This window comes from Podarcis raffonei, chromosome 14 (assembly GCF_027172205.1).
Source record: "Podarcis raffonei isolate rPodRaf1 chromosome 14, rPodRaf1.pri, whole genome shotgun sequence".
Lineage (NCBI taxonomy): Eukaryota > Metazoa > Chordata > Lepidosauria > Squamata > Lacertidae > Podarcis > Podarcis raffonei.
In genome coordinates, this window is record NC_070615.1 from 13,949,181 (window position 1) to 13,971,907 (window position 22,727).

At 42.5% G+C, this 22,727-nt stretch overlaps 2 protein-coding genes across 7 annotated transcripts in view; one reads left to right on the forward strand and one right to left on the reverse strand.

The window, feature by feature from the left end:
* The window catches only part of FGF7 (fibroblast growth factor 7), a 44,059-nt gene extending 23,108 nt beyond the window's left edge, over positions 1–20,951 (forward strand). For both annotated transcript variants that reach the window (XM_053365371.1, XM_053365372.1), the window contains exons 3-4: positions 18,411–18,514; positions 19,893–20,951. In XM_053365371.1, the coding sequence (XP_053221346.1) occupies positions 18,411–18,514; positions 19,893–20,087 (299 nt within the window). In that variant the 3' untranslated portion in view covers positions 20,088–20,951. The remainder of the gene's footprint in view (positions 1–18,410; positions 18,515–19,892) is intronic.
* The window catches only part of FAM227B (family with sequence similarity 227 member B), a 114,344-nt gene that overhangs the window by 64,587 nt on the left and 27,030 nt on the right, over positions 1–22,727 (reverse strand). The gene's annotated exons all lie outside the window — the stretch shown is intronic.

The window sequence follows — 22,727 nt, forward strand, 5'->3', positions numbered from 1 at the left end:
ATAAAAATACTGCTGCACAAAGTGCTTAACACACTGGGACCATATAACCAGCTGAGTTCTAGATTATAGGCTCTAGTGAATATAGGGCAGAAATCCTAGGAGTTGATTCATTGGGTCCATCCACATTTTCATTTGTCCTGTGCAGTCCTGTGTAGCATTTGTTGTTGTTGTCCCAGGGCTTTCCCCAGGAAAACCCAGTTTACTGCTGAATTGGAAGAAATCTCAATCTGCAGAAAACTAAAATAAAAAAAAAAAATTGTCCCTCTTTTGAGCTAATCCTAAAATACCTCCTGGATGGGATTTTGCATGCTTTCAACCTCCTTTCCTTCTCCTCCAGCAGGGTAGCTTTTTCGGTTGTTTCTCCGCAGTACACTCCCGGTTTTCTCTGTGCGTTTAATATTTTTTAATGTATTTTATTTTCCCCATTTAGCTCACATATAAAAATTGTGATTGAATGATGTATGTGCAAAACATACGTGTGTTTCCACTTGTTTCTTTTGATTGTAGTAAGTAATAAATAATATGTCTTGGAAAGGTGGTGGGCCGTTTGGTATATGATGAATTGGTTGGCATCCATCTGTCTTGGGACACAATGGATGAATGTGCCTTTGTGGGTGAACTCAAACTGTTGAAGGTTACAGTGCCTGCTGTGGCTGCAGAGATTGATATGGGAGAGACATGCTTTGTTGCATGTTTTGTTGAATGATTTTCTGAATTTCTGATGATTTAGTTTTCTGATTATCTGAAATTCTGGTTTTTTGATTCTCTGGGTTTCTAATTCTCTGATTCTCTGCATTTCTGATTCTTTAAATTCTCTGACTCTCTGCCACAGTGGGTGGAGCTGAAAGTGGAGAAGACACAAAAAGCAAACCTATTGATTATAGGAAGAATGAACGGGAAAACACAGGGTTTCAGGGTTCTTTCCTCTACTAAAATTCAAGGCAAAAATCACAGCTCTGAACCAAACTGAAAATGGGGTGAAGAGGTATGGACTTAAGGGAAAGTAAGGCTGGGCCCATAGACAGGCTAAGGTCTCAAATACATTATAAAAATGCTAGCTGAGGCCAGTTATTTATTATGCCCTGATCTGTACCTACAGTGGCCACTATAATATAAAAGCCTGCTGTGTCAATCCATCAAACTGTTTCTCTCACCCTGAAGACTCTAGATTCAGGTAAGTAGTCGTGATAGTCTGACGCAGTCGAAGTAAATAAAAAAAAATTAAAAAATTGTCCAGTTACACCTTAGAGACCAACTAAGTTTGTTCTGGGTATAAGCTTTCATGTGGATGCACACTTCTTCAGATACCTGAAGACTCTGCAGCTGTAGAAATTTGGCAAGAAGAAGAAGAAGAAGAAGAGGAGTTTGGATTTGATATCCCGCCTTTCACTCCCTTTAAGGAGTCTCAAAGCGGCTAACATTCTCCTTTCCCTTCCTCCCCCACAACAAACACTCTGTGAGGTGAGTGGGGCTGAGAGACTTCAAAGAAGTGTGACTGGCCCAAGGTCACCCAGCAGCTGCATGTGGAGGAGCAGAGACCCGAACCCGGTTCCCCAGATTACGAGACTACCGCTCTTAACCACTACACCACGCTGGCAAGTTTATAATGTATTTGTGTCTAGGTATTTAAAGATTTAATTGCAAGATTTAATGTCTTACCATCTGCAGTTGTGCAAGGCAGATTTTCAAAACCCCCATACTCTCAAAGATACTGGCTTTGTGGCACAAAACAGGTTGAATCCATCACACGTCTTATTTTATTGCCCATCTTATGCAAAAATCTCCCTTATTGAAGGGTGTCCTATCTGCTGAACAATTGTAGTAATGACGTTGTGGAGAATGTGGCAAGATTTTTGAGTGGCGCCATGAAATTACGTCACCATAGGTCCTAAGAGCCATTTTTGTACCTCACAATGTCTGGACAGTTTTATCCTAAAGTATCTCCTACTAAGTTTCATTAACTGTGTTGCGTTCTGATCCATGTGTACGTTGCACTTTTTCTATGCCAATAAAGGCCATTGATTGGTTGACTGGTATTTGTGTCACCGGAATAGCTTAGATGTTCAAATGGCCGAGAAAACATTTAAAAGTCTGATTCCCCTCAACAATGCATTTAATAAGGCTGGAACCGCACAGGGAATTTGCAATGGTGGGTGCATGACTTTATTATAATTGTAAAGTTTCTTCATAGAATAAAAAAGAAAATGCCTTAGAACCAATGCAAATTATTACACACAACAGTACTGCTGAATAGGAAGTCTAGAAAGTATTTTACAGTAAAATGGTAATGGTTAGCAGGTATCAGCAAAATTTTGGTTATCACCAGCCTTCCGTGTTAGGTAGGGCATCCCCATCTCAAAGTGAGCCTCAACCCCAACCTTTTTGCCAGCACCAGTTTAAATTCTTCCCCAGCCTACCCCACTGGCAAAGGAGGATGTGAGGGCCAGGAAAAAGAGAAAGGCTTCCCTCTTACTCTTTCTTCATGCAGAGAGAACATTGACTTATATAACAGGATATGTAAAACTTAAATTAACAGAAATATCATTGTGAAAATCAGGAATCAAATGGTTGGCATGTACCCACTCCAAAGAAATAACAAGGTTAAGGAACAGTGAAGAAGAGGGAGAAGCAGGTATGAAAAGGTATAATACAAAAAAAAATGGTTAATGCTATATCTAGAAAAATATTAGAGTTGGCTTTTGCCCCTGAAAAAATCAGTGTTAAGCATTTATCACAACAACATTAAAAAAAACCAATTCAAGAAACACAGTAACAGCACATTATAATGCAACCAAATTCAATCTTTTAGTGAAGCAAAGTGAAGCACAACTGGTGCTGAGAACAATATTCATAATAATTTCCTTTCTCAGACATCTAAAAAGCAGGAGAAGGGAGTGTGGCCTTCCTCCTGCTTTCTGACCGCTTGTCAACTTTTGCTACCATTGACCAAGGACCACTGACAGGCTCCAGGGAATGGAACGTGGGGGCACTGTTTTACAGTGGTTGCAATCCTATCTTTGGGATTGGGACCAGAGAATAGTGCAGAGACTTTATGACTTCTTGTGGCTATGTTATGGTATGCTCTAGAGCAGGCATGGCCCCCTGTTTCGGAACTACAACTCCCATCATCCCTAGCTAACAGGACCAGTGGTCAGGGATGATGGGAACTGTAGTCCCCAAACAGCTGGAGGGCCAAGTTTGGCCATGCCTGCTCTAGGGCAACATTTTATCGCCAATATCTATATGAAGCCTCTGGGAGTGGTCATTAGTAGCTTTGGGGCATGGTGCCACCAATATGCTGATGACACTCAGCTGTATTCCTCCCTGACATCTGAATCAGGAGAGACAGTCAGGTCCCTGAGGATGCAGTTGTGAGATAGATGAGGAAAAACAAGCTGAACTTGACTACAGTTGTACCTCGGGTTAAGTACTTAATTCGTTCCGGAGGTCTGTTCTTAACCTGAAACTGTTCTTAACCTGAAGCATCACTTTAGCTAATGGGGCCTCCTGCTGCCACCGCGCCGCCGGAGCACAATTTCTGTTCTTATCCTGAAGCAAAGTTCTTAATCCGAAGTACTGTTTCTGGGTTAGCGGAGTCTGTAACCTGAAGCGTATGTAACTTGAAGCGTATGTAACCTGAGGTACCACTGTACTGGCAAAATGGAGGCACTGTGGACGAGCAGTTCCCGCGTCTAAGCAATTGATCAATTGCCTAGCCCAGACGGGGTGGCACTCCACCTGAAGGCTCAGGTTTGCCGTCTGGGGGTGCTCTGTCATTGAAGGCTCAGGTAGTCTCAGTTGCTAGAATTGCCTTTTACCAACTGCAGTTGATACAGCACCTATTACCATTCCTGCACCAGGAAAGCTTTGCACTGTAGTTCATACCCTGGTTAGTTCAAGACTGGATTACTGCATTGTACTCTATGTGGGGTTTCCCTTCCACACTTGAACAGCACCCATCCTACAATAAACATCCATCTTGATACACCCTAACTCTAGCTTATAACAGAAGGTGAGTTAGTGTGGTGAGTGTCAGACTAGGACCTGGAAGATCAGGGTTTAAATCCCAACTCAGCCATGAAAATCAGTGAATGTCCTTGAGGAACAGCAGAAGCACCCCCAATCTGTTTTTATACAGAATGGGGGAAGAAAAAATAAGGGTGTATGTAGCAATGAGATACATCAACTCCACCCATCAAAGCCAACCCCCCTCACACAATCCTTAGCAGCTATTTGTCTGCAGGTAATGAAATTCACAAACTATAAGAAAGATTTCACAATCGAAGAAAATCAATGGATTGAATCAGGCAGAAAGGAAACAGAAAACAGAAAGAAATCAATGAAATTATCTGGCAGAAATGACTGGCAGAATCCGTGACCAGGGAGAAGAGTTGGCGGAAGAAGATTGGAAGAAATTCAAGGACTATTTACAGAAATATTGTAAAATTAATGAATGTTGAATGATGTCGGATAGAAATTAAGGGGTTTTTTAGCTGTAATGCTTTGAGATAAGGATTTGCTGAATAAATAATTTGAATTGGACTACAAGAAGGGGAGGTATGAGGTCAGGGAAATAGGTCATTGAAAACTAAGTATTGTGAACTATATGTGTTTTTAAACTTTTTTGTTTTTTGTTTGTATAAAAATTGGAAATTTTAATAAATATCTTTTTAAAAAAAACTATCTAAGCAGTTTGTTTTGTCTTTTAAGCCAGTAATTTAAAAATCTTTCCCCCTTCATTCTACTAACCTGTATGATGCATTAAACTTCTCAAATATGCTTCTTATATGCATGCACATCTGCCCTTATACATTAGGCCATATATATTTTGCAAACAGACAGAGCTGGATTTAGGGTGGTGTGGGTGGTCTTGCCCACAGGGTGTAGAGCCGAGGAGGTGCAAAATAGTAGTAGTAATAAAAATAAAAATAAAGCCTATATTTATACGGGTACCTACTGAGGGATGCGGGTGGCGTTGTGGGTTAAACCACAGAGCCTAGGGCTTGCCGATCAGAAGGTTGGCGGTTCGAATCCCCGCGACGGGGTGAGCTCCCATTGCTCGGTCCCTGCTCCTGCCAACCAACAGTTCGAAAGCACGTCAAAGTGCAAGTAGATAAATAGGTACCGCTCCGGAGGGAAGGTAAATGGCGTTTCTGTGCGCTGCTCTGGTTCGCCAGAAGCGGCTTAGTCATGCTGGCCACATGACCCGGAAGTTGTACGCCGGCTCCCTCGTCCAGTAAAGCGAGATGAGCGTCGCAACCCCAGAGTCGGTCACGACTGGACCTAATGGTCAGGGGTCCCTTTACCTTTACTGAGAGGATCCATAAAAAGCAACCATAACAAAATGAATGATTGTGAAAATAAGATCTATTTAGAGAGCACACCAAATTTTGTCACTGTGTTTTTATATTTTGTTGGAAGCCACCCAGATTGGCTGGAGCAACACAATCAGGTGAGCAGAGTGTTCTTTTTCTTCTTCCTCCTCCTTCTCACTCCATGCACCATACTACCAAAGTCTACCCCTGAACATGAGAAGAACCACTCAAGTGTGCTCCCCCACCAGCTTGTTCACATGTCTAGGTATAAAATGCTTGTACATAAATGTTGTGCTGTTAGTATTAAATTAAAATGTGAGAACTTGCACAGATGTTTATATGACAGCTCTTTGACCAGTTTGCCACAATGGCTTATGAATGTGGAGACTCATAAAGGTGATGTCCTCAGGTACTTCCACTAGAAACAGAAAGGGCCATGGCTAAGGTTGTGGTATTTTCTTTGCCTGGCCATGGTAAGGGTAAAGGTAAAGGACCCCTGGACAGTTAAGTCCAGTCAAAGGTGGCTATGTTGTGGTGCTCATCTTGCTTTTCAGGCCAAGAGACCTGGCATTTGTCTACAGACAGCTTCCTGGGTCATGTGGCCAGAGTGACTAAACTGCTACTGGCGCAATGGAACACCGTGACAGAAGCTAGAGTGCATGGAAACGTTGTTTACCTTCCTGCCTGCCACAGCAGTACCTATTTATCTACTTGCACTGGTGTGCTTTCGAACTGCTAGGTTGGCAGGAGCTGGGACGGAGCAATGGGAGCTCACCCCGTCACATGGATTTGAACCACTGACCTTCCGATCAGCAAGCCCAAGAGGCTCAGGGGTTTAGACCACAGCCTCATCCATATGGAGAAGGCGACAGATATGTTACAAATGGGACAAATGTTTTATACATGGCTATGATGATCCAGATTTATTGTGGCTACACTGGCTGAGCTATAGTCCTATCAACTTCATGTCCCTGCTTGTGAGTTTCCAAAGCCAGCTGGAAACAGAATGTTGGACTACAAAACCACTGAGTCTGATTAAAGCCCAGAGATCCTAATGTTACATTTGCAGTTTGAGCAGTTTGCTTGTGGCCATATCATAGAAGATCAGCCTCTTGCCCCTGCCAATGCAACCCCTACCTCTTAGTTAGCAAAAGGTTGAATTGTGTTCTCCTTAGGCACCCATTTGTCTGTGAACTGTAAAGAAAGATGAAACTTGGAAAGTCTAGTTAGGAAAATGTTGTAATTGCTCGGCTGTAACAATTAGTGTTGTTTACTTTCTTTCCTCTGTCTGTATTTTGCTAAGCAATGTGATTAGATACCAAACAAAAAGAAATGATCCTGGAGGAATGAATGATAGAGCCAAAGTAACTTGAAACCTGTTTTTTCTCAGCACTGCAGTCATGCAAACTTACTTATGCAACATTATACTGTTCACAACAGATTGCTTGAGAAATGCTGCTTCCTTCCCCCCACCATCAAATATAATAGGTACATTTTAAGACCCCTAGTCCTGCTTTCAGAGCACTTACATTAAATGACTGAAGTATTTTATAGTTGGAACAGTGTTTCAATTTAAAGACTGGAGTCTGGTGAGCTCAACCCTTCCAAAGAAATCTTCATGTCAAGAATAAAAACCAACAAACAAATCTCTAAGCTATTTTACATAGAGAAGTTGGAAGTTACTGTCCGGGGAGGCGGTGGGGGCGGACTACGACTTATCTAATCCAGTAACTCATCTTAAGCAAGATAAGCTAGAACTTCAAAGACCAGGATAATGGTAGAGCAGAGAATGGTATATATCAGATGGGAGAAGTGAAAACTCATAGAAACTATAAATTCTTCTTCTTTAATCCTGTTTTAAAATAATTACCTAATATGGTGGTTTTTTTATAAAAAAAAAAACACCAAGTAGAAGTATGATCACAAGGAAAAGAAAGTTGTTATTTTATTGTAAGAGAAAATTTAAAACTCCAAGATAAGAAAAGTTAAAATTATGAGATCTGTAACTTATTAGGCACTTAGGATTGCTTTGGATGGGACAGTCATTGAATATACCCCTACCATATAGGCTTTTTATGACACAAGATACTTATAAACATGTTTGGCACTGATACATGCTATAGGGAGCTCCTGATGGGCTGCAGTTCCCTGCTGCACATACCCATATTGTGAGATTCTTGCTTAAATGCCTTGGCTTATGAACTGCCTGCTCCATCCTAAAAGGTAAAGGTAAAGGACCCCTGACCGTTAAGTCCAGTGGTGGATGACTCTGGGGTTGCGGTGCTCATCTCGCTTTACTGTCTGAGGAAGCCGACGTTTGTCCGTAGACAGTTTTTCCGGGTCATGTGGCCAGCATGACTAAGCTCCATCCTAGGCAGCCACAAAGGTCTGCAATTGCTCCAAGCAATTGGCCAGGGGAAGGCATAACTAAAATAAAAGCAAAGTGACCCTTCCTCCTCAAGCAAAAAGAAATAAATCCCTGTACAAGTTAGTTACATTGGAATCAGCCACTGGACTTATTGACCTCCAAAGTGCCTTTAAGCAAGCAGCTACAGTGCCTTAACTAAGTAGTAGATTGCAGCCTGAATGAATTAATTAGCTAACAGAGAAAAGTGAACAAACGTAAGAACCATAACATTATTCACAGACCTAAACACCAACACAAAAATTTGCTGGAGTTGCAATTTAAAGCTTTTTCATTTGAGAAATATAATCTAGTAATGTATTCGGAAGCTTTTTAGCACTTAAAACGCTTAGTTATAGGGCTACCGATATTTTATTCTGTGCCAGAAGCAGGCTTTACATTATAGGGAGCCGTTTCGGTTTTTATCCTGCCACAGTTCTTTTAAAGACAAATACAAAAATCAGTGCCAAGCTGCAAGCCAGAGTGAAGAGAAGCTGCTTAATCCTTTTCCATTATGGAAATTTTTCAGTTCAAAATCTCCCTTTCCGTGCTGATTTTTCACCATGCAGGGTAAACTACTTGGACTTCTGTGATATATAAACAAATGCCCTTTTTACATATTAAGAATACTTTTCTTTAACAGCATTAATTAATATTGGTGTAGCAATGTTTAAACAAACATGCAAACACACACACACACACAAACACACACACACACAAACACACACACACACACACACACACACAGTATTGTAAAGTGGGGATTTTGGCCCTAAGAACCTTTTTTGGGGATCATAGAATGTGTGTCATACAGGTGTCTCTGAATGAGTTCTGGATGCCAAATGCTTCTTCAGTGGGAACAGGGACCAAGGGGTGTAAGAATCATATCCAAAGAATTTTATTTTACATAGTCGCTTTCATAATTTTAAAGCCATGTAAACATACAGTCGGGAAGCGGGTGGCACTGTGGGTTAAACCACAGAGCCTAGGACTTGCCGATCAGAAGGTCGGCGGTTCGAATCCCAGCGACGGGGTGAGCTCCCGTTGCTCAGTCCCTGCTCCTGCCAACCTAGCAGTTCGAAAGCACATCAAGGTGCAAGTAGATAAATAGGTACCACTCCGGCAAGAAGGTAAACAGCGTTTCTGCGTGCTGCTCTGGTTCACCAGAAGCGGCTTAGTCATGCTGGCCACATGACCCGGAAGCTGTATGCCGGCTCCCTCGGCCAATAAACAAGATGAGCGCCGCAACCCCAGAGTCGGTCACAACTGGACCTAATGGTCATGGGTCCCTTTACCTTTTTAAACATACAGTAGCACCTTGGCTTATGTTACCCTCAGGTAATGTAACTTTCGGGTTGTGAAAGCAGCAAACCTGGAAGTGTTTCGCCCCGCACACATGCACAGAAGCGGTCCCTCTGGTTGCGGAAACCTCGGGATCTGATCGGAGCTCCGGTCCACAACTGGATGTACCACTGTCTTGCCATTCTTGTGTATCCATGTTTCATTTGTGGGCCTAAAAGATAATGTGTGGTGCTCACTGCCCTCCTCCAATAAACTTTGTCCCCTACAATATAATTTTCTGGTGCAGGATCAGCAGTCATCTAGGATGGCTCCCACAAGGGGTCTTGTGTGGGTGCCATCTTGAAGGTCATAGCCCCAGCTTGGAGGGGGCAAAGTTATAGGTGGGGCCTTCCTAGAAGGGTCCTATGCCAGAATGGGCCCCTGATGCCCATTAACTCATTTTTTATAGTTAAAGCTATGGTTTTCCCAGTAGTGATGTATGGAAGTGAGAGCTGGACCATAAAGAAGGCTGATCGCCGAAGAATTGATGCTTTTGAATTACGGTGCTGGAGGAGACTCTTGAGAGTCCTTGAGACTGCAATAAGATCAAACATCCATTATTAAGAAAATCAGCCCTGAGTGCTCACTGGAAGGACAGATCGTGAAGCTGAGGCTCCAATACTTTGGCCACCTCATGAGAAGAGAAGACTCCCTGGAAAAGACCCTGATGTTGGGAAAGATGGAGGGCACAAGGAGAAGGGGACGACAGAGAACGAGATGATTGAACAGCGTTCTCGAAGCTACCAGCATGAGTTTGAACAAACTGGGAGGCAGTGGAAGACAGGAGTGCCTGGCATGCTCTGGTCCATGGGGTCACAAAGAGTCGGACACGACTAAACGACTAAACAACAACAACAAGCTGGTGGGCTGGAGAGGGAATATTGGCTAGCAGCTGGGCAGCCAAAACAAATCTTTGCCTTGTGACATATCAACCCTTCTTCTGACTCTAATGGCAATGATGTTGCGGCCTTGTCTTCCCCACCACTACCTCTGGTGTGTTATTGGCTCCTGGGCACATAAAGTGAAAAATCATTTTCTGAGTAGAGCTGTGTTGGTGAAAAACTGTTGGGAACTGTGATTCTGAGGCAAAAAGGAACCTGAAAGGAGAAGGGTTATTGCACTGTCACTCAGCTCATTCTTCCTTTGCTCAAACCAAGCCAATTTTGGTATTTTGTTCCTTGAAAAAAGCAATAACCATGGAAGACAACACACACTGCTTCATGCAATATATATCCCAAGCTCCAAAGTCACAGAGTTTAATTTAATGCGACAGAAAATAAAGTCTCTGTTTATGAGGAAATAGTTGTGGAATTTAACATTTGCAATCCACATGTAGTTCTAAAATATATATATTTGAGGGATTGTGACAGCATAATGAAAAGTAATAAAACATAAACTAATGATTGTCCTTGTTGTTTACTTCAGCTGAAAAACACAAAAGCCTCATTCTGTCATGAGAAAACCAAATAGGGCATTTCAAATGCTATTGTTATAAAACAGCTGATATATAAAATACTGTTGCATAGCAGGCAGGAATTGTCTCTCCAACTTAAAATGTTAAATATGTCAGCAACTTATTAACGGCAAGCACAACCCTTGGCAAATTTTGATCAAGAAATGCATTGACACAATAACCTTATAGGTGTCATTTTATATTTTAAAAACAACTCCACAGCTTCTCATGGAATTTATGGCCTGCCTTGGGGCGTATAATAATAAATAATAATAGTAATAAGAATAAGAATAATTTATACCCTGCCCATCTGGCTGGGTTTCCCCAGCCACTCTGGGCGGCTTCCAACAGAATATTAAAATACAATAATCTATTAAACATTAAAAGCTTCCCTAAACAGGACTGCCTTCAGATGTCTTATAAAAGTCTGGTATTTGTTTTTCTCTTTGACATATGGTGGGAGGACGTTCCACAGGGCAGGTGCCACTACCAAGAAGGCCCTCTGCCTGGTTCCCTGTAACTTCTATGCTCATTGGGACAGGTAGGGTAACAGGCAGAGAGGTGGAGCCAGAACCAATGTCAGGCAGCGCCAACTAGTTCTAGTTTTGTCCCCATCCTTCTCCCAGCTGTGTTTTACAAAGGCAAAACAGACTGTGGAGGAGTAAGAGGAATCTAACAGCCAGGTCTACCCCCTGGGCTGCTTGTATGTTGGAAGGCAGGCAGGTGGAGGCTGGCTGAGGGCAGACTGAGGTTGGTGGGGCTGTGCCCCACTGGACCAAAAGGACCAGCTTTCACTATATGTAACTTTGTATAAGGCTGAGATGCACCAGTTCACATTAGCAGCATGCCACTTGAGGATGCTGATTTATATAGTACCATAAATGTATGCTCTATAGCAGGGGTGTCAAACTCAAATTCATTGGGGGCCACATCAGCAGTTTGGTCACCCTCAAAGGGCCGGTTGTATCTGTAGGACTATGTAAAGGACATGTAAAGTGGAGGTTTCCTGTGTAGAACGGCCAACGCCGCTAGAGGGCAGACATTCTCTGGCTTGTAGGCTGCCGCGCATGCGCTGAAGAGGCGGCTTTCTTGTGTAAAAAAAAAAAAAAGCGAGAATAAAAGGTGAAGCCTGGCTGCCGGCGGCGGCTACACGGGCCACATGACGAGGTCTGGCGGGCCGGATTCGGCCCGCGGGCCTTGTGTTTGACACCCATGCTCTATAGGGTATCATTAGCAAGAAGGACATATTTCTGCCTCAAGGAGATTACAACCTAACTTTTGAAGGTGTGAGATACAAGAGAGACAATAATAGCAAGGGATGCAGTTATATATACTTTAGTCTGATTTGTTTGGGGAAGTAGACGAAGGGGTTAAACTCTGTGGTCTGATCCAGCCATTTAAAGCAGCCGCATAGAAAGATGGGTACCCCATTCTGAGGACAACGTAGGTGGCGAATAAAATCATTTGCTTTAAATTTTCATCAATATGCCCGATCTATCTCTTACTGCATTCCTGAGCATAATATCTCTGTAGAACATGCTCCCTTTTATCAACATCATATGTCAGACAGAGAAAACGTACCAAGCGCTTGCAGGAAAACTAGAAAGGCAGAGTGAACGTTGTGGGTTTCCTAATAGCTTTAAGGTGATGAAAGCTGGTGTTGTCTGAGGTAGCAGCATGTGGTCACCCCTCACCAATTCTATGCCAGTGAAATCAAAGTAGTTAGGAAATGGGAGGTGCCAGATAGCTCCTGACAGCTGGAAGCACGTGTTGCCAGGCTGGAGGAAGCTGTTGCTTATGTTCTCAGCATTAATTTACATGTAATTTAATAGACTGCTTTATACTGCTTTTCAGTTTGGAAAGGAACAGATGTTCCCAAACTCTTGCCTCTCAGTGGTTAGTTACGGACTTTTCACGCAAGGGATGTTGGTGCCTGCTTACATGATGAAGAAAAGTTTCTTCATTTCTTTACCTATATAGTCTCTCTTCCATGTAAACCAGGACCTCTTTTTTAGTTAGTGCAGAAAAAGTATCATATCTTCACTGAAGTTTTATTAATTTTTAAAGCTGTATTTTAAAGCTGTATTTGCGATGAGATGCCCATTTGAACAGAATGCTAATGTTTTGTTCTGTGCTTGCTATGGTGGTTCTCTGGATTACTTAAGCATATATTTCAGCCTGCCTTTTGACCTGCTCTTTTCCAGGCAGGGATCCATGCTTTAACACTCCGCGCTCGAGCATTGGTTTTTTTTTGCTCTGACTGAACTTTAAAGAGAAGGTTTTCACGAGGAAAACTCTGGAGCAAGAAAGGGGGGGGGGCGTGCGCTCAGACACAGAGCTTTAAATCCCTGCCCATGCCCGGAAAGAGCGGAGGAAAGTTAAAAGTTAAGTGTGGATAAGCCCTTCTTCATCATCACTGAGTAGTGTTGAACTGAATATCTATTCCCACTGTTTTGCATATTTGGTCCTTGATACACACACACTCACACACAGAGAGAGGGGGGGGATATCATTAAATTTGTTGAGAATACAGTATATCCTACCAGACTAATCAAGTTGCTAGCTTAATGGATTGTGGGGATGCTGTGGGCATTTTATCTTGAGTCTGGCAAAGCATTTTGGTTAGCAAACTGGTATTTGATTGGCAAACTGGCTGAATGTGGGCTAAATGATAATGACCGCTCCCCGCTTAAAACGGGGGGCGCCCTTTGCGTGGACGCGCGCAGCCCCTAGATCTGGAGCGGCTCCAACAGCATAGGCTTGGTTTGCCTTCCCTCAGGTGGGATACCTGGAGGTCTCCGCCTACCTCAGTCAGTTGTCCAATCCCACCTGGGGGAAGCGTTGCCAAGGAGACCAGGCCAGGTAGGGGAGGGATTACCTGCCCACACAATAGAGGGAGGATCTTACCTGGGAATCCTCACTTGGCTCCAGAGCTTCTTATTATAATAATAATAAGAATTAATAAGAATTAATAAGAGCTTGTCTTATTAAGCTGCCTACACACATGCCCCAAGTTGATGTAGAATAATAGAACAGTTAGGTGGGAAAGCTGATGTAGAATAATAAAAACGGGAGGGGGGGAACAGTTACAAAACAGCACAAACTGTAACTTGTCTATACCATCAGGTGAATTTAGAACCAGTTGGTAAATCGTAAAGGGATGCCCATCAATAGCTTCTCAACAAATGGGAGTATGCTTTCAAGTCAGATGCTGCAGGACTCTGTCCTGAGGCTGGTACATGATTATGAATGGCTTAAATGAAGGGATGGAGGGACGTCTCGTCAAAATTACAGGTTACACCAAACTGTGAGGGTTAACTAACACTTCAGGAGACTGGGTGGGGGTGGAATTAAAAAAACACACACCTTGTGTAACTGTGAAAACTAGGCTGGGAAACTAACAAAATAAAATTCAACGGAGACAAATGCAAAGTACATAATTTAAGAAAAAGAAAGACAAAAGAAAAGCCAAATCCAAAGCACAGGGTGAAGGATACTTGGCGTGTCAGTAGTACATGTAAAAAGTGTTCCAAAGAAAAAAAAGATCAACAAAAAAATCCCAATACTCCCCCAATCAAATAATAATAATAATAATAATAGAACCAAACAAGTGAAACGACAATAAACATAATAAAATTAGCTCCAAACCTCACATTATTAGAAGCACAAATATGCCCACAGCAATAAAACATTAGCAGGAAAAATTTCCTCAGACTTTTAAAGGTGTCTTTTTGGGGGGGGGGGGTGGAGATAATGATTTACTTCTATAGAGAATGTATTCCAAAACCTTGGGCAACAGAAAATGAGTCTCTGCTCCTTCCTCAATGTCCTCTGATTTCTGTAACTGAAGGAACTTTGACAGGAAATCTTCTCACCTATAAGTGGAGGGCGGGGAAGGTTCATGCAAAGCTTTTACTAATTGTGCCATTGATCAGCACCATGAGTGAAGCACCAATCCAGTAATACCTGCATAGGCTGCAGATACTCTTCCTAAATGCTTTTTGTAAACCGCTTTGAGGTTCTTTTCTACAAGCAAGTAGTGTTTCCTTTTTATGAAAGAAATAATAAATAAATAAGCATTGTTTCCTTCACTATCAGCCTGCCTGTGTGTTAAGATTTGCCAGGGAAGGCCCTTTGTAATGAGATCTGTAGTGGGGTAACATGGAAGAGAGCCTTCTCTGAATTGACGCTCTGTTTGTGGAATATGTCTGGTGATATACTTCTTGGCTTTCATTTCCAGCTGAAGGGTTAAGATAAAGGCACTTCTGTATTTGCTGGTATTAATTTCTTATCTGATCTTGTTTTACATAATCACTGTCTGACCAATTTCATTGTTATGGGTTTAAAGCATTTTATTGTACATCATTTTCAGTGAAGGCTGTGCTATAGATATATACTTGGGGTGAAAAATTAACACATTATTTTTGCTAATATAGAACAGAAAGGGTGCTTACAGACGGTTGCTATTTTCAAGTGGAATTCAATCACATACCAGCAAATTCAGGTTATGCAATTCAGATGATTTGGGGGTGGGTGTACATTTCTAAATGATTTGGTGACATATATACAAAACGCACGCACACACACACACACACTTTCAGCTAACAAATGATACTGCATTCTAGTAATTCTTCATATTCAATAAATTAATTAATCAGCACATTCAGCTCATCATTACAACATGCATCTGGTAATGTTACTAAAGCCCTTTGGAAATTATTCACATAGAAGAACAACACTGATCTTCATCATGTGTACTTTCTCGATTGCCTATTATTGAATTTTAAAACATGAAAAGCAAACATAAAAAAATGTAGAGATTTGATTTGGCCTTGTATCATCTTTAAAGGTCATCTGAACTCAAAAAACAAGCACTCCCAACCTTCATTAATTAGAAACACAAGTTAGCTGTAGCCCATCCAAGTCCCTTCTTTCCCAACTCTAAGATTCGCATGCTCAAATTTAGAGCAAGAACCACTGCAATAGTCTGTTTTTTGAACTGTGTGTACATGGACTCCATGTTCCTCACAGAACCCTTTATTTTGTCACTGGCAGTTTATAGACCCAGAGGCAAATCTTTTTGGCTCCCTTAAATATTTAATTTCAATAGTCAGATTAAATGCACCTTGGAAAGCACAAATGAATGGGTCTTCACCATATGGTGAAGGGTGTTTGGAGAGTGTTGTTGGCTAGAATATAATTGTCTGTTTAAATACACATGAGACCAGTGCCCTGCTGAAGCTAAGCAGCTGTGGGTCTGCTCAGTGCCTGGGTGGGTGACTGATTGGGAACCACAATTATGTCACCTTGGGTTCCATGATGGAAAAAAGGTGTTACTGAGTCATTTGAAGTTCAAGAAAACAGTCATGAAGTTGTTATGTGGAGAAGGAACTCAAGTTTCTCTCTGAAAGTGTGAATGTTCTTGGGAACACTACTGTGTGAGATGATTTTGAGCTTGTTAAGAAACATGACAAACAGAGAGAGAACACGGAGAAATAGCTATTGTATTGTAACAGCAATGCTGCTATCCTCACATGTCAAGTCATGAGCTGGCCATCTTTTGTAAAGCTGATGTCAGAGATGTTTTACCAGTGGAAAAACCATGGCAAATATATACACATGCACATTAAAAGGGTCCTGGAAGAGGTAGAACTGTCTGGGTGCCCACATGGGGGCTGATGGGTCATAGCACCCCTTTTGAGAGGCAGCACTGGTAGGAACATCACACTTCACCCATGTCAAGGGGTGGCCTTCATGTCAGGGCCAACCCATCCTGGGTTCAACCAGCCGGTTGAAGGCGGCTGTTTACCAAATTTGTTGTTGTTTAGTCGTGTCCGACTCTTCGTGACCCCATGGACCACAGCACGCCAGGCACCTCTGTCCTCCACTACCAAATGCCTTATGCCAAATGCCTTATGTTTACCAAATGCCTTATGCCAAACCAGCTTACATCTGCAATCAATAAAGTTGTGGCCTAATTTAACCCACCCAATGGCCTCACGTGTTTTATTTTCACTGTCAAACCCCCACTGGCATGTAGCACATCTTATATACCTGGGCCATGCAAGTGATGTCTTTTTACATTGCCTAGCAGGACCTAAGCTGTGGAATTCCTTCCACACATTTTCAACTGATAGTTGGCTATTTCCTGAAAATGTCAAGAACCAAAAAGAAATAATTGCTATTTGGATACTTATTTATATATATTTTAAAACATAATTGCAAATCCTTCCCAATGTGTTTCTGTATTGCTATTTGCACACTGTCAGAACACTTCCACAGAAAACAACAAAGGAATAACTTAAGAATAAATAAGATAATGAGGGACTTCTCAGGCTGGGATGTTGAACTAGCTACAAGATGTGGCTTTGGGAAGGTGCCAGCCTGCTGCTGGGTCAACTTGGGGCCAGATTTGTGAATGAATAAGTGGCCTGGTCTAATGTTTCAATTGCTAGACCAATATACTTATTTACAAACACATCTACTCATAAGAACGTTCTCCAGCTTTCCTTGCTTCCTCTGACAGCTCTATCTCTGCGAAAGAACTTAAAGAAAATATTGCCAGCCTCCCATATGAGCCCCTCACAAGCCTACGCTGGAAAACGTGGTGCAAAAGGAAGTCTACATGTGCCCTAAGTGATGCCATAGTATGATATATACCATTCAAATGGTGGAAAGTCAACGGCAGTAGCACGTGGCTTCCAGCAGAACAGCAAAAATTGGATAGTGCCAGGAGCTCCCAGTCTTCAAAACCTGAGGTCCCAATCCAACAAGAGCCACTCTACATGTAACCCCGGAGACGTGATACAAGTTCTCCATCCCACTCCTATGCCGCATCCTTGTATGTACACAAGCCCAATTCAGAAGACGATCTGCACTGTATGTAGAAACCCATTTTTACATGTAGGCTTCCTTAGTAGATCAAGAAATATTTTGTAACCAATAAAGCATTAATGCAGGAACAACTTCCCAATTATACAAGTAAAATGCATCTGAATGAAAAAGCTCCAATAGTAAATTTTACTTATTTCTTGTTATGTGACACAGATATATTTTCAGTGCCTGTCAGTTTTCAACAGCCACAAGGGTCAGACAGATACTTTATCTTCTGGTAGTTGCCAAGGTCTGTTTTCTATCATTTACAAGTTCTAAAGTTTGTGTGCTTGCACAGAGATGGAACTGGTAAATTTCTTACAAATTTTGTCAATGTAATCTTGGGGGGGGGGCACAATTATCTAAATCCTGATTAAAACTGATCTAAAGTATTCACTTAGAATGAGAAATGCAAATGTTTCAAAGAGCACAAGAAAAAATATAACAAAAGTTCCAAATTTCTTTATAATGCAAAAATATAATGGCAAATGGATAATTTGTAAATACAGGATTTGCATGGTCATATATAATGGATATTAGTGCAATTCATGTAAACATGGAAGTTCTTATGTGTGAGCACACTTCAGTGGAGTTTGTAATGGGTTATATGTACTTATGTACTCTTTGGGTGGAATCCAATGTTACGTGTGTTTACATGTGTTGAATGTTCCAACTGCAATGTTGTTTCCCTGACATACACACACCAATCAAATTTCAGGGGGTGTGGGAGCACACAGGAAGGGGGAGGGAAGCCCCATTACATAAGCAGAAGCCCTTATAGAGGGCTTACACTGATTGGTTAATTAGGAGAACCCTGTTCTTTGTTTTTTAAATAAAGAAATTAGTTAAGAATGCTTACTACATACATGGTTATGTTAAAAGGATTTGATTTTTCCCCCCATCCCTGCTTTATCACTTGATCCTATATATTTTTTAAAATATTGTGAAATCAAGAGAAATTGTCTTGTTATGCCACTTCAAAAGCAGATAGCCAAATTATAGACTTCTCTGTTATTCCTTGCAGGTATTCTCGAAATAAGAACAGTGGCAATTGGAATAGTGGCAATCAAAGGAGTGGCAAGTGAATACTTTCTAGCCATGAACAAGTCCGGAAAACTCTATGGAAAGGTACTGGCATAATTATTAGCAGCAGATTTTATTTAACAGGCAAATAACCTATTTGCTTTGAAAAAAATGTATGTACCGGTTACATAATGCCCCCAATACGTGGGAGCACATTAAAAATTGTGAAGCAGGGCTGCTTTCACAGAATGGTGGAAATTGTTTCCGGGTCCTGTTCTGCCTTGGAATGCAAGCTCACCTGAAGTCAGCTGAGCTTCCCTGCTTTGGCTCCAGCCTCCCAAATGACATAAAAAAGAAAGCAACAAGCGACAGGCTGGTCAACATCTCCTGCTTAACGTGCCTTGCCTATGTCTAGATTCCTTTATCTTTCCCTGCTGTGGCCTGATCTGTTTGCCTATTCCTTGCATATATGTTCTTGGCTTTCCCCATGATAAGCTATGCCACCCACATCTTGACTTGCTTCCTGATAATGATTAACAATGGACAAGCATGGAACGGTCAGGATGAAGAAGGCCTGGCCGGGACGAAGAAGTCCTGGCCTGGACGAAGAAGGCCTGGCTGGGACGCCAAAGGCCTGGCTGGGACACCAAAGACCTGGTTGGGAAGAAGCAGCCCTGGCCAGGACAAAGAAGGCCTGGCCGGGATGCCGAAGGCCTGGCCAGGACAAAGAAGGACCAAATGCTGACCCCCGATTGGCGGCACCCCGTGGGGTGCGCGTTGTGTGCCATGACCCCCCGGGCAGCGCTCCATGCCCCCATGGGTGGCATGCCACACCCCCGGGACGAGCATCACGGCCCTGGGATGCATGTCACGCCCCTGCAGGATGCGCACCAGGCTCCCTGGGATGAGCGCCGCTCCGGGTACCGGAGCAGGTTGCTTTGCCTCTGCCTGCTGGGGAGCAGGCGGGCTGGTGGGGCCCCCTAGATTTAGAGGCCCTAGGCTTCAGCCTACTTAATCTATACATAAATCCGACACTGAGGCTTGCATGTCGTCCTCTGCAGCCATCCTTACAACTGCGCAGATATGCAGAGTTATCAAAAGAAATCTGTTTCTAAGATGGGGTACATTACAGTTTATAACAGATCATTATCTCATGACGGAGAACTGGGTCCACGAATTTTTTTAGGGATGTACATAATGCAATGTTAAGATGAGAACTGAAATCCTGAATGGACTCAGTTACAGCTTTCTTTCTTTTTTTACACTGAATCAGGATTTCACCCAAACATGTCTGAGCATTTTTGCATTAATGAAAAATCATTCCCCTTCACAACCATGCAAGAGATTTCCAAAAACGGATACATTTTAACAGATATAAATTGTTTAAACTGCACATTTAAAAGTCTGATGGTTTTTTATACGATACAATGAACAATTTCAGCGTTCATGTGACCTATTGTCTTTTTTTTATTATTATTAACAGAAAGTATGCAATGAGGACTGCAACTTCATAGAATGGATTCAAGAAAACCATTATAATACATATGCTTCAGCAAACTGGACACACAAAGGGAAGGAGATGTATATTGCATTGAAACAGAATGGCGCCCCCAAGAGAGGTCAGAAAACAAGTAAAGAAGATATATCTTCCCAATTCCTTCCACGGCCAGCACCCTGATCACTAATCTATGGAGAACCAGTTCCAGCAAAATGTTTAATTTCATACGGGAACTGTTTGAAAGTGCAAGGAAGAGAAGCTGGAATACTACTGAAAAACTGAACAAGCTGGACTTGCGCATTTATGTTTATTTTTAAGAGACTGCCTTTAAAAAAAAATGAAGATACACTACATCTGATTTAGTAACTAAAAGTTGTAAAAAATTGTAAAGAGTTGTACAATCCTCATGTTAGTATAAGAGTAGCTTTGCAGATTGTTAAGTTAAATTTACCCTTATGCATTAAGTCATGACTTGATTATCTGATGATATTTTATTTAAAATAAACCTATCTGCTTAATTAAACATGGCTGCTATAATAATAATGATGATGATAATAAAGCAGATGAAAATGTTATGTAAAATATGTCGGACTTGATGGCTGCTGGAATGAGTCTTCAGATGATCAAGTCAGTACTAAGCATGGAGGTGGAGCAGTATGGAATACTTTCCAGGAAAAATGTGTAAGTTTTAAAGTAATTTGAAATTGGATTTCTGCGGTATTCAGACAATAAAGCTAGTATGGAAGATGAAGGTTGCACCACTGCAATGTATTCATATGTATTAGTAAGAATGCCTAACGCTGCTCTGAAAGATGTTACAAAAATAGTGTATATGAAATAATATTAATAAGGGAAATGTATTTCATCTCACTTTCCTCAAAATATCCTTTTCTATAACGATGAAGTAAAAATTCAGACATCATATGGGTTTTTATGTAACATAACCTATCTTTTTATATAATTTCTGTTAGGGTATATGGCTTGATTTTTTTTCACCTATTCATGCTTCTCCTGTTAAAGCATTAAACTTTATTTTAAGTTATAGTTGAACTTTATTAAGTTATTTAAGTTGATGTTATTTATAAAAAAACTTATTAAGCTGCGTCTGTTTCATATGCTTTTAATTCTAAAGAAGTAACAAAACAGTCTGTCTGAGCCACCTCCTCGCCCCCTCCCTTCTATGACCAGACACAAAGTCTAGTACATAATACTCTTGCCAATGTGCACTGGATGGCAGACAAAAATGACAGCCTGCAGCCCTTCTTACGATGGAAGTCTCAAATAGAACTGCACCCAAATCCAAAAAAATCTAAAGCCATAGGGCTACGTACATGGGGCTCTATTAAAAGACTGGACAAGGAACTTTTTGGAAAATGCTCTGCTTGCTGACTGACTCCACCTCATGCTAAATTAACTAAGTGATATGATTGTTACTTTTACAACTGAGCTGTGGGAGCATAGCCCGGCAGTTGTGCAAAGATGTAATCGAAATGGGGCATAGGGTTTTATCCACAGAGGGAGAAAACGACAGCAGTTCCCGTTTTTTGCTATGCTATGATCCAGCTGTTCTTGGAATCCATTTAAATTGCCTCTGTTACAATATGGATATACAGTGGTACCTCGGGTTACATACGCTTCAGGTTATATACCCTTCAGGTTACACACTCCGCTAACCCAGAAATAGTGCTTCAGGTTAAGAACTTTGCTTCAGGATAAGAACAGAAATTGGGCTCCGGTGGTGCTGCAGAAGCAGGAGACCCCATTAGCTAAAGTAGTGCTTCAGGTTAAGAACACTTTCAGGTTAAGAACGGACCTCCGGAATGAATTAAGTACTTAACCCGAGGTACCACTGTATAATAATATAATATAATGTAATATAATATAATATAATATAATATAATATACAGTGGTACCTCGCAAGACGGAAAACTCGCAAGACGAAAGAGTCTTCCGTTTTTCGAGGTGCTTCGCCAGACGAATTTCCCTATGGGCTTGCTTCGCAACAAGAAAGCCCATAGGGAAATCTCCGGGAACAGCGGGGAAGCGCAGCGCACCTTCGCCTCTGTCCCCGGACCTCTTCTGAAGGCTGGCGGGGGGAGAAGGGCTTTCCTCCCCACCGCCAGCCTTCAGAAGGCTGTTCTGAAGGCTGGCGGTGGGAAGAAAAGCCCTTCTCCCCCGCCAGCCTTCAGAAGAGTTCCCGCAGGGCTGCCTAGGCTGCGGATAGCAGCCTGCTGCCCCGCGCGAGGGGCGCTCTGCTTCACAGCGCCCCTCACGCCGGGCAGACATCTGCAGCTTGGGGAGCCCTGCAGGACTTCCCCGCAGGGCTCTCCAAGCTGCGGATAGCAGCCTGCTGCCCCGCACGAGGGGCAGACATTCGCAGCTTGGGGAGCCCTGCAGGACTTCCCCGCAGGGCTCTCCAAGCTGCGGATACTCGTGCGGGGCAGCAGGCTGCTATCCGCAGCTTGGAGAGCCCTGCGGGGAAGTCCTGCAGGGCTCCCCAAGCTGCAGATGTCTGCCCCGCGCGAGGGGCGCTCGGCTTCAGAGCGCCCCTCGCGCCGGGCAGCAGGCTGCTATCCGCAGCCTAGGCAGCCCTGCGGGAACTCTTCTGAAGGCTGGCGGCGGGAGAAGGGCTTTTCTTCCCACCGCCAGCCTTCAGAAGGCTGTTCTGAAGGCTGGCGGTGGGGAGAAAAGTCCTTCTCCCCCCGCCAGCCTTCAGAAGAGGTCCGGGGACAGACTGTCCCCGGACCTGGTCTGAAGGCGGTCTCCATAGGAACGCATTAATTGATTTTCAATGCATTCCTATGGGAAACCGTGCTTCGC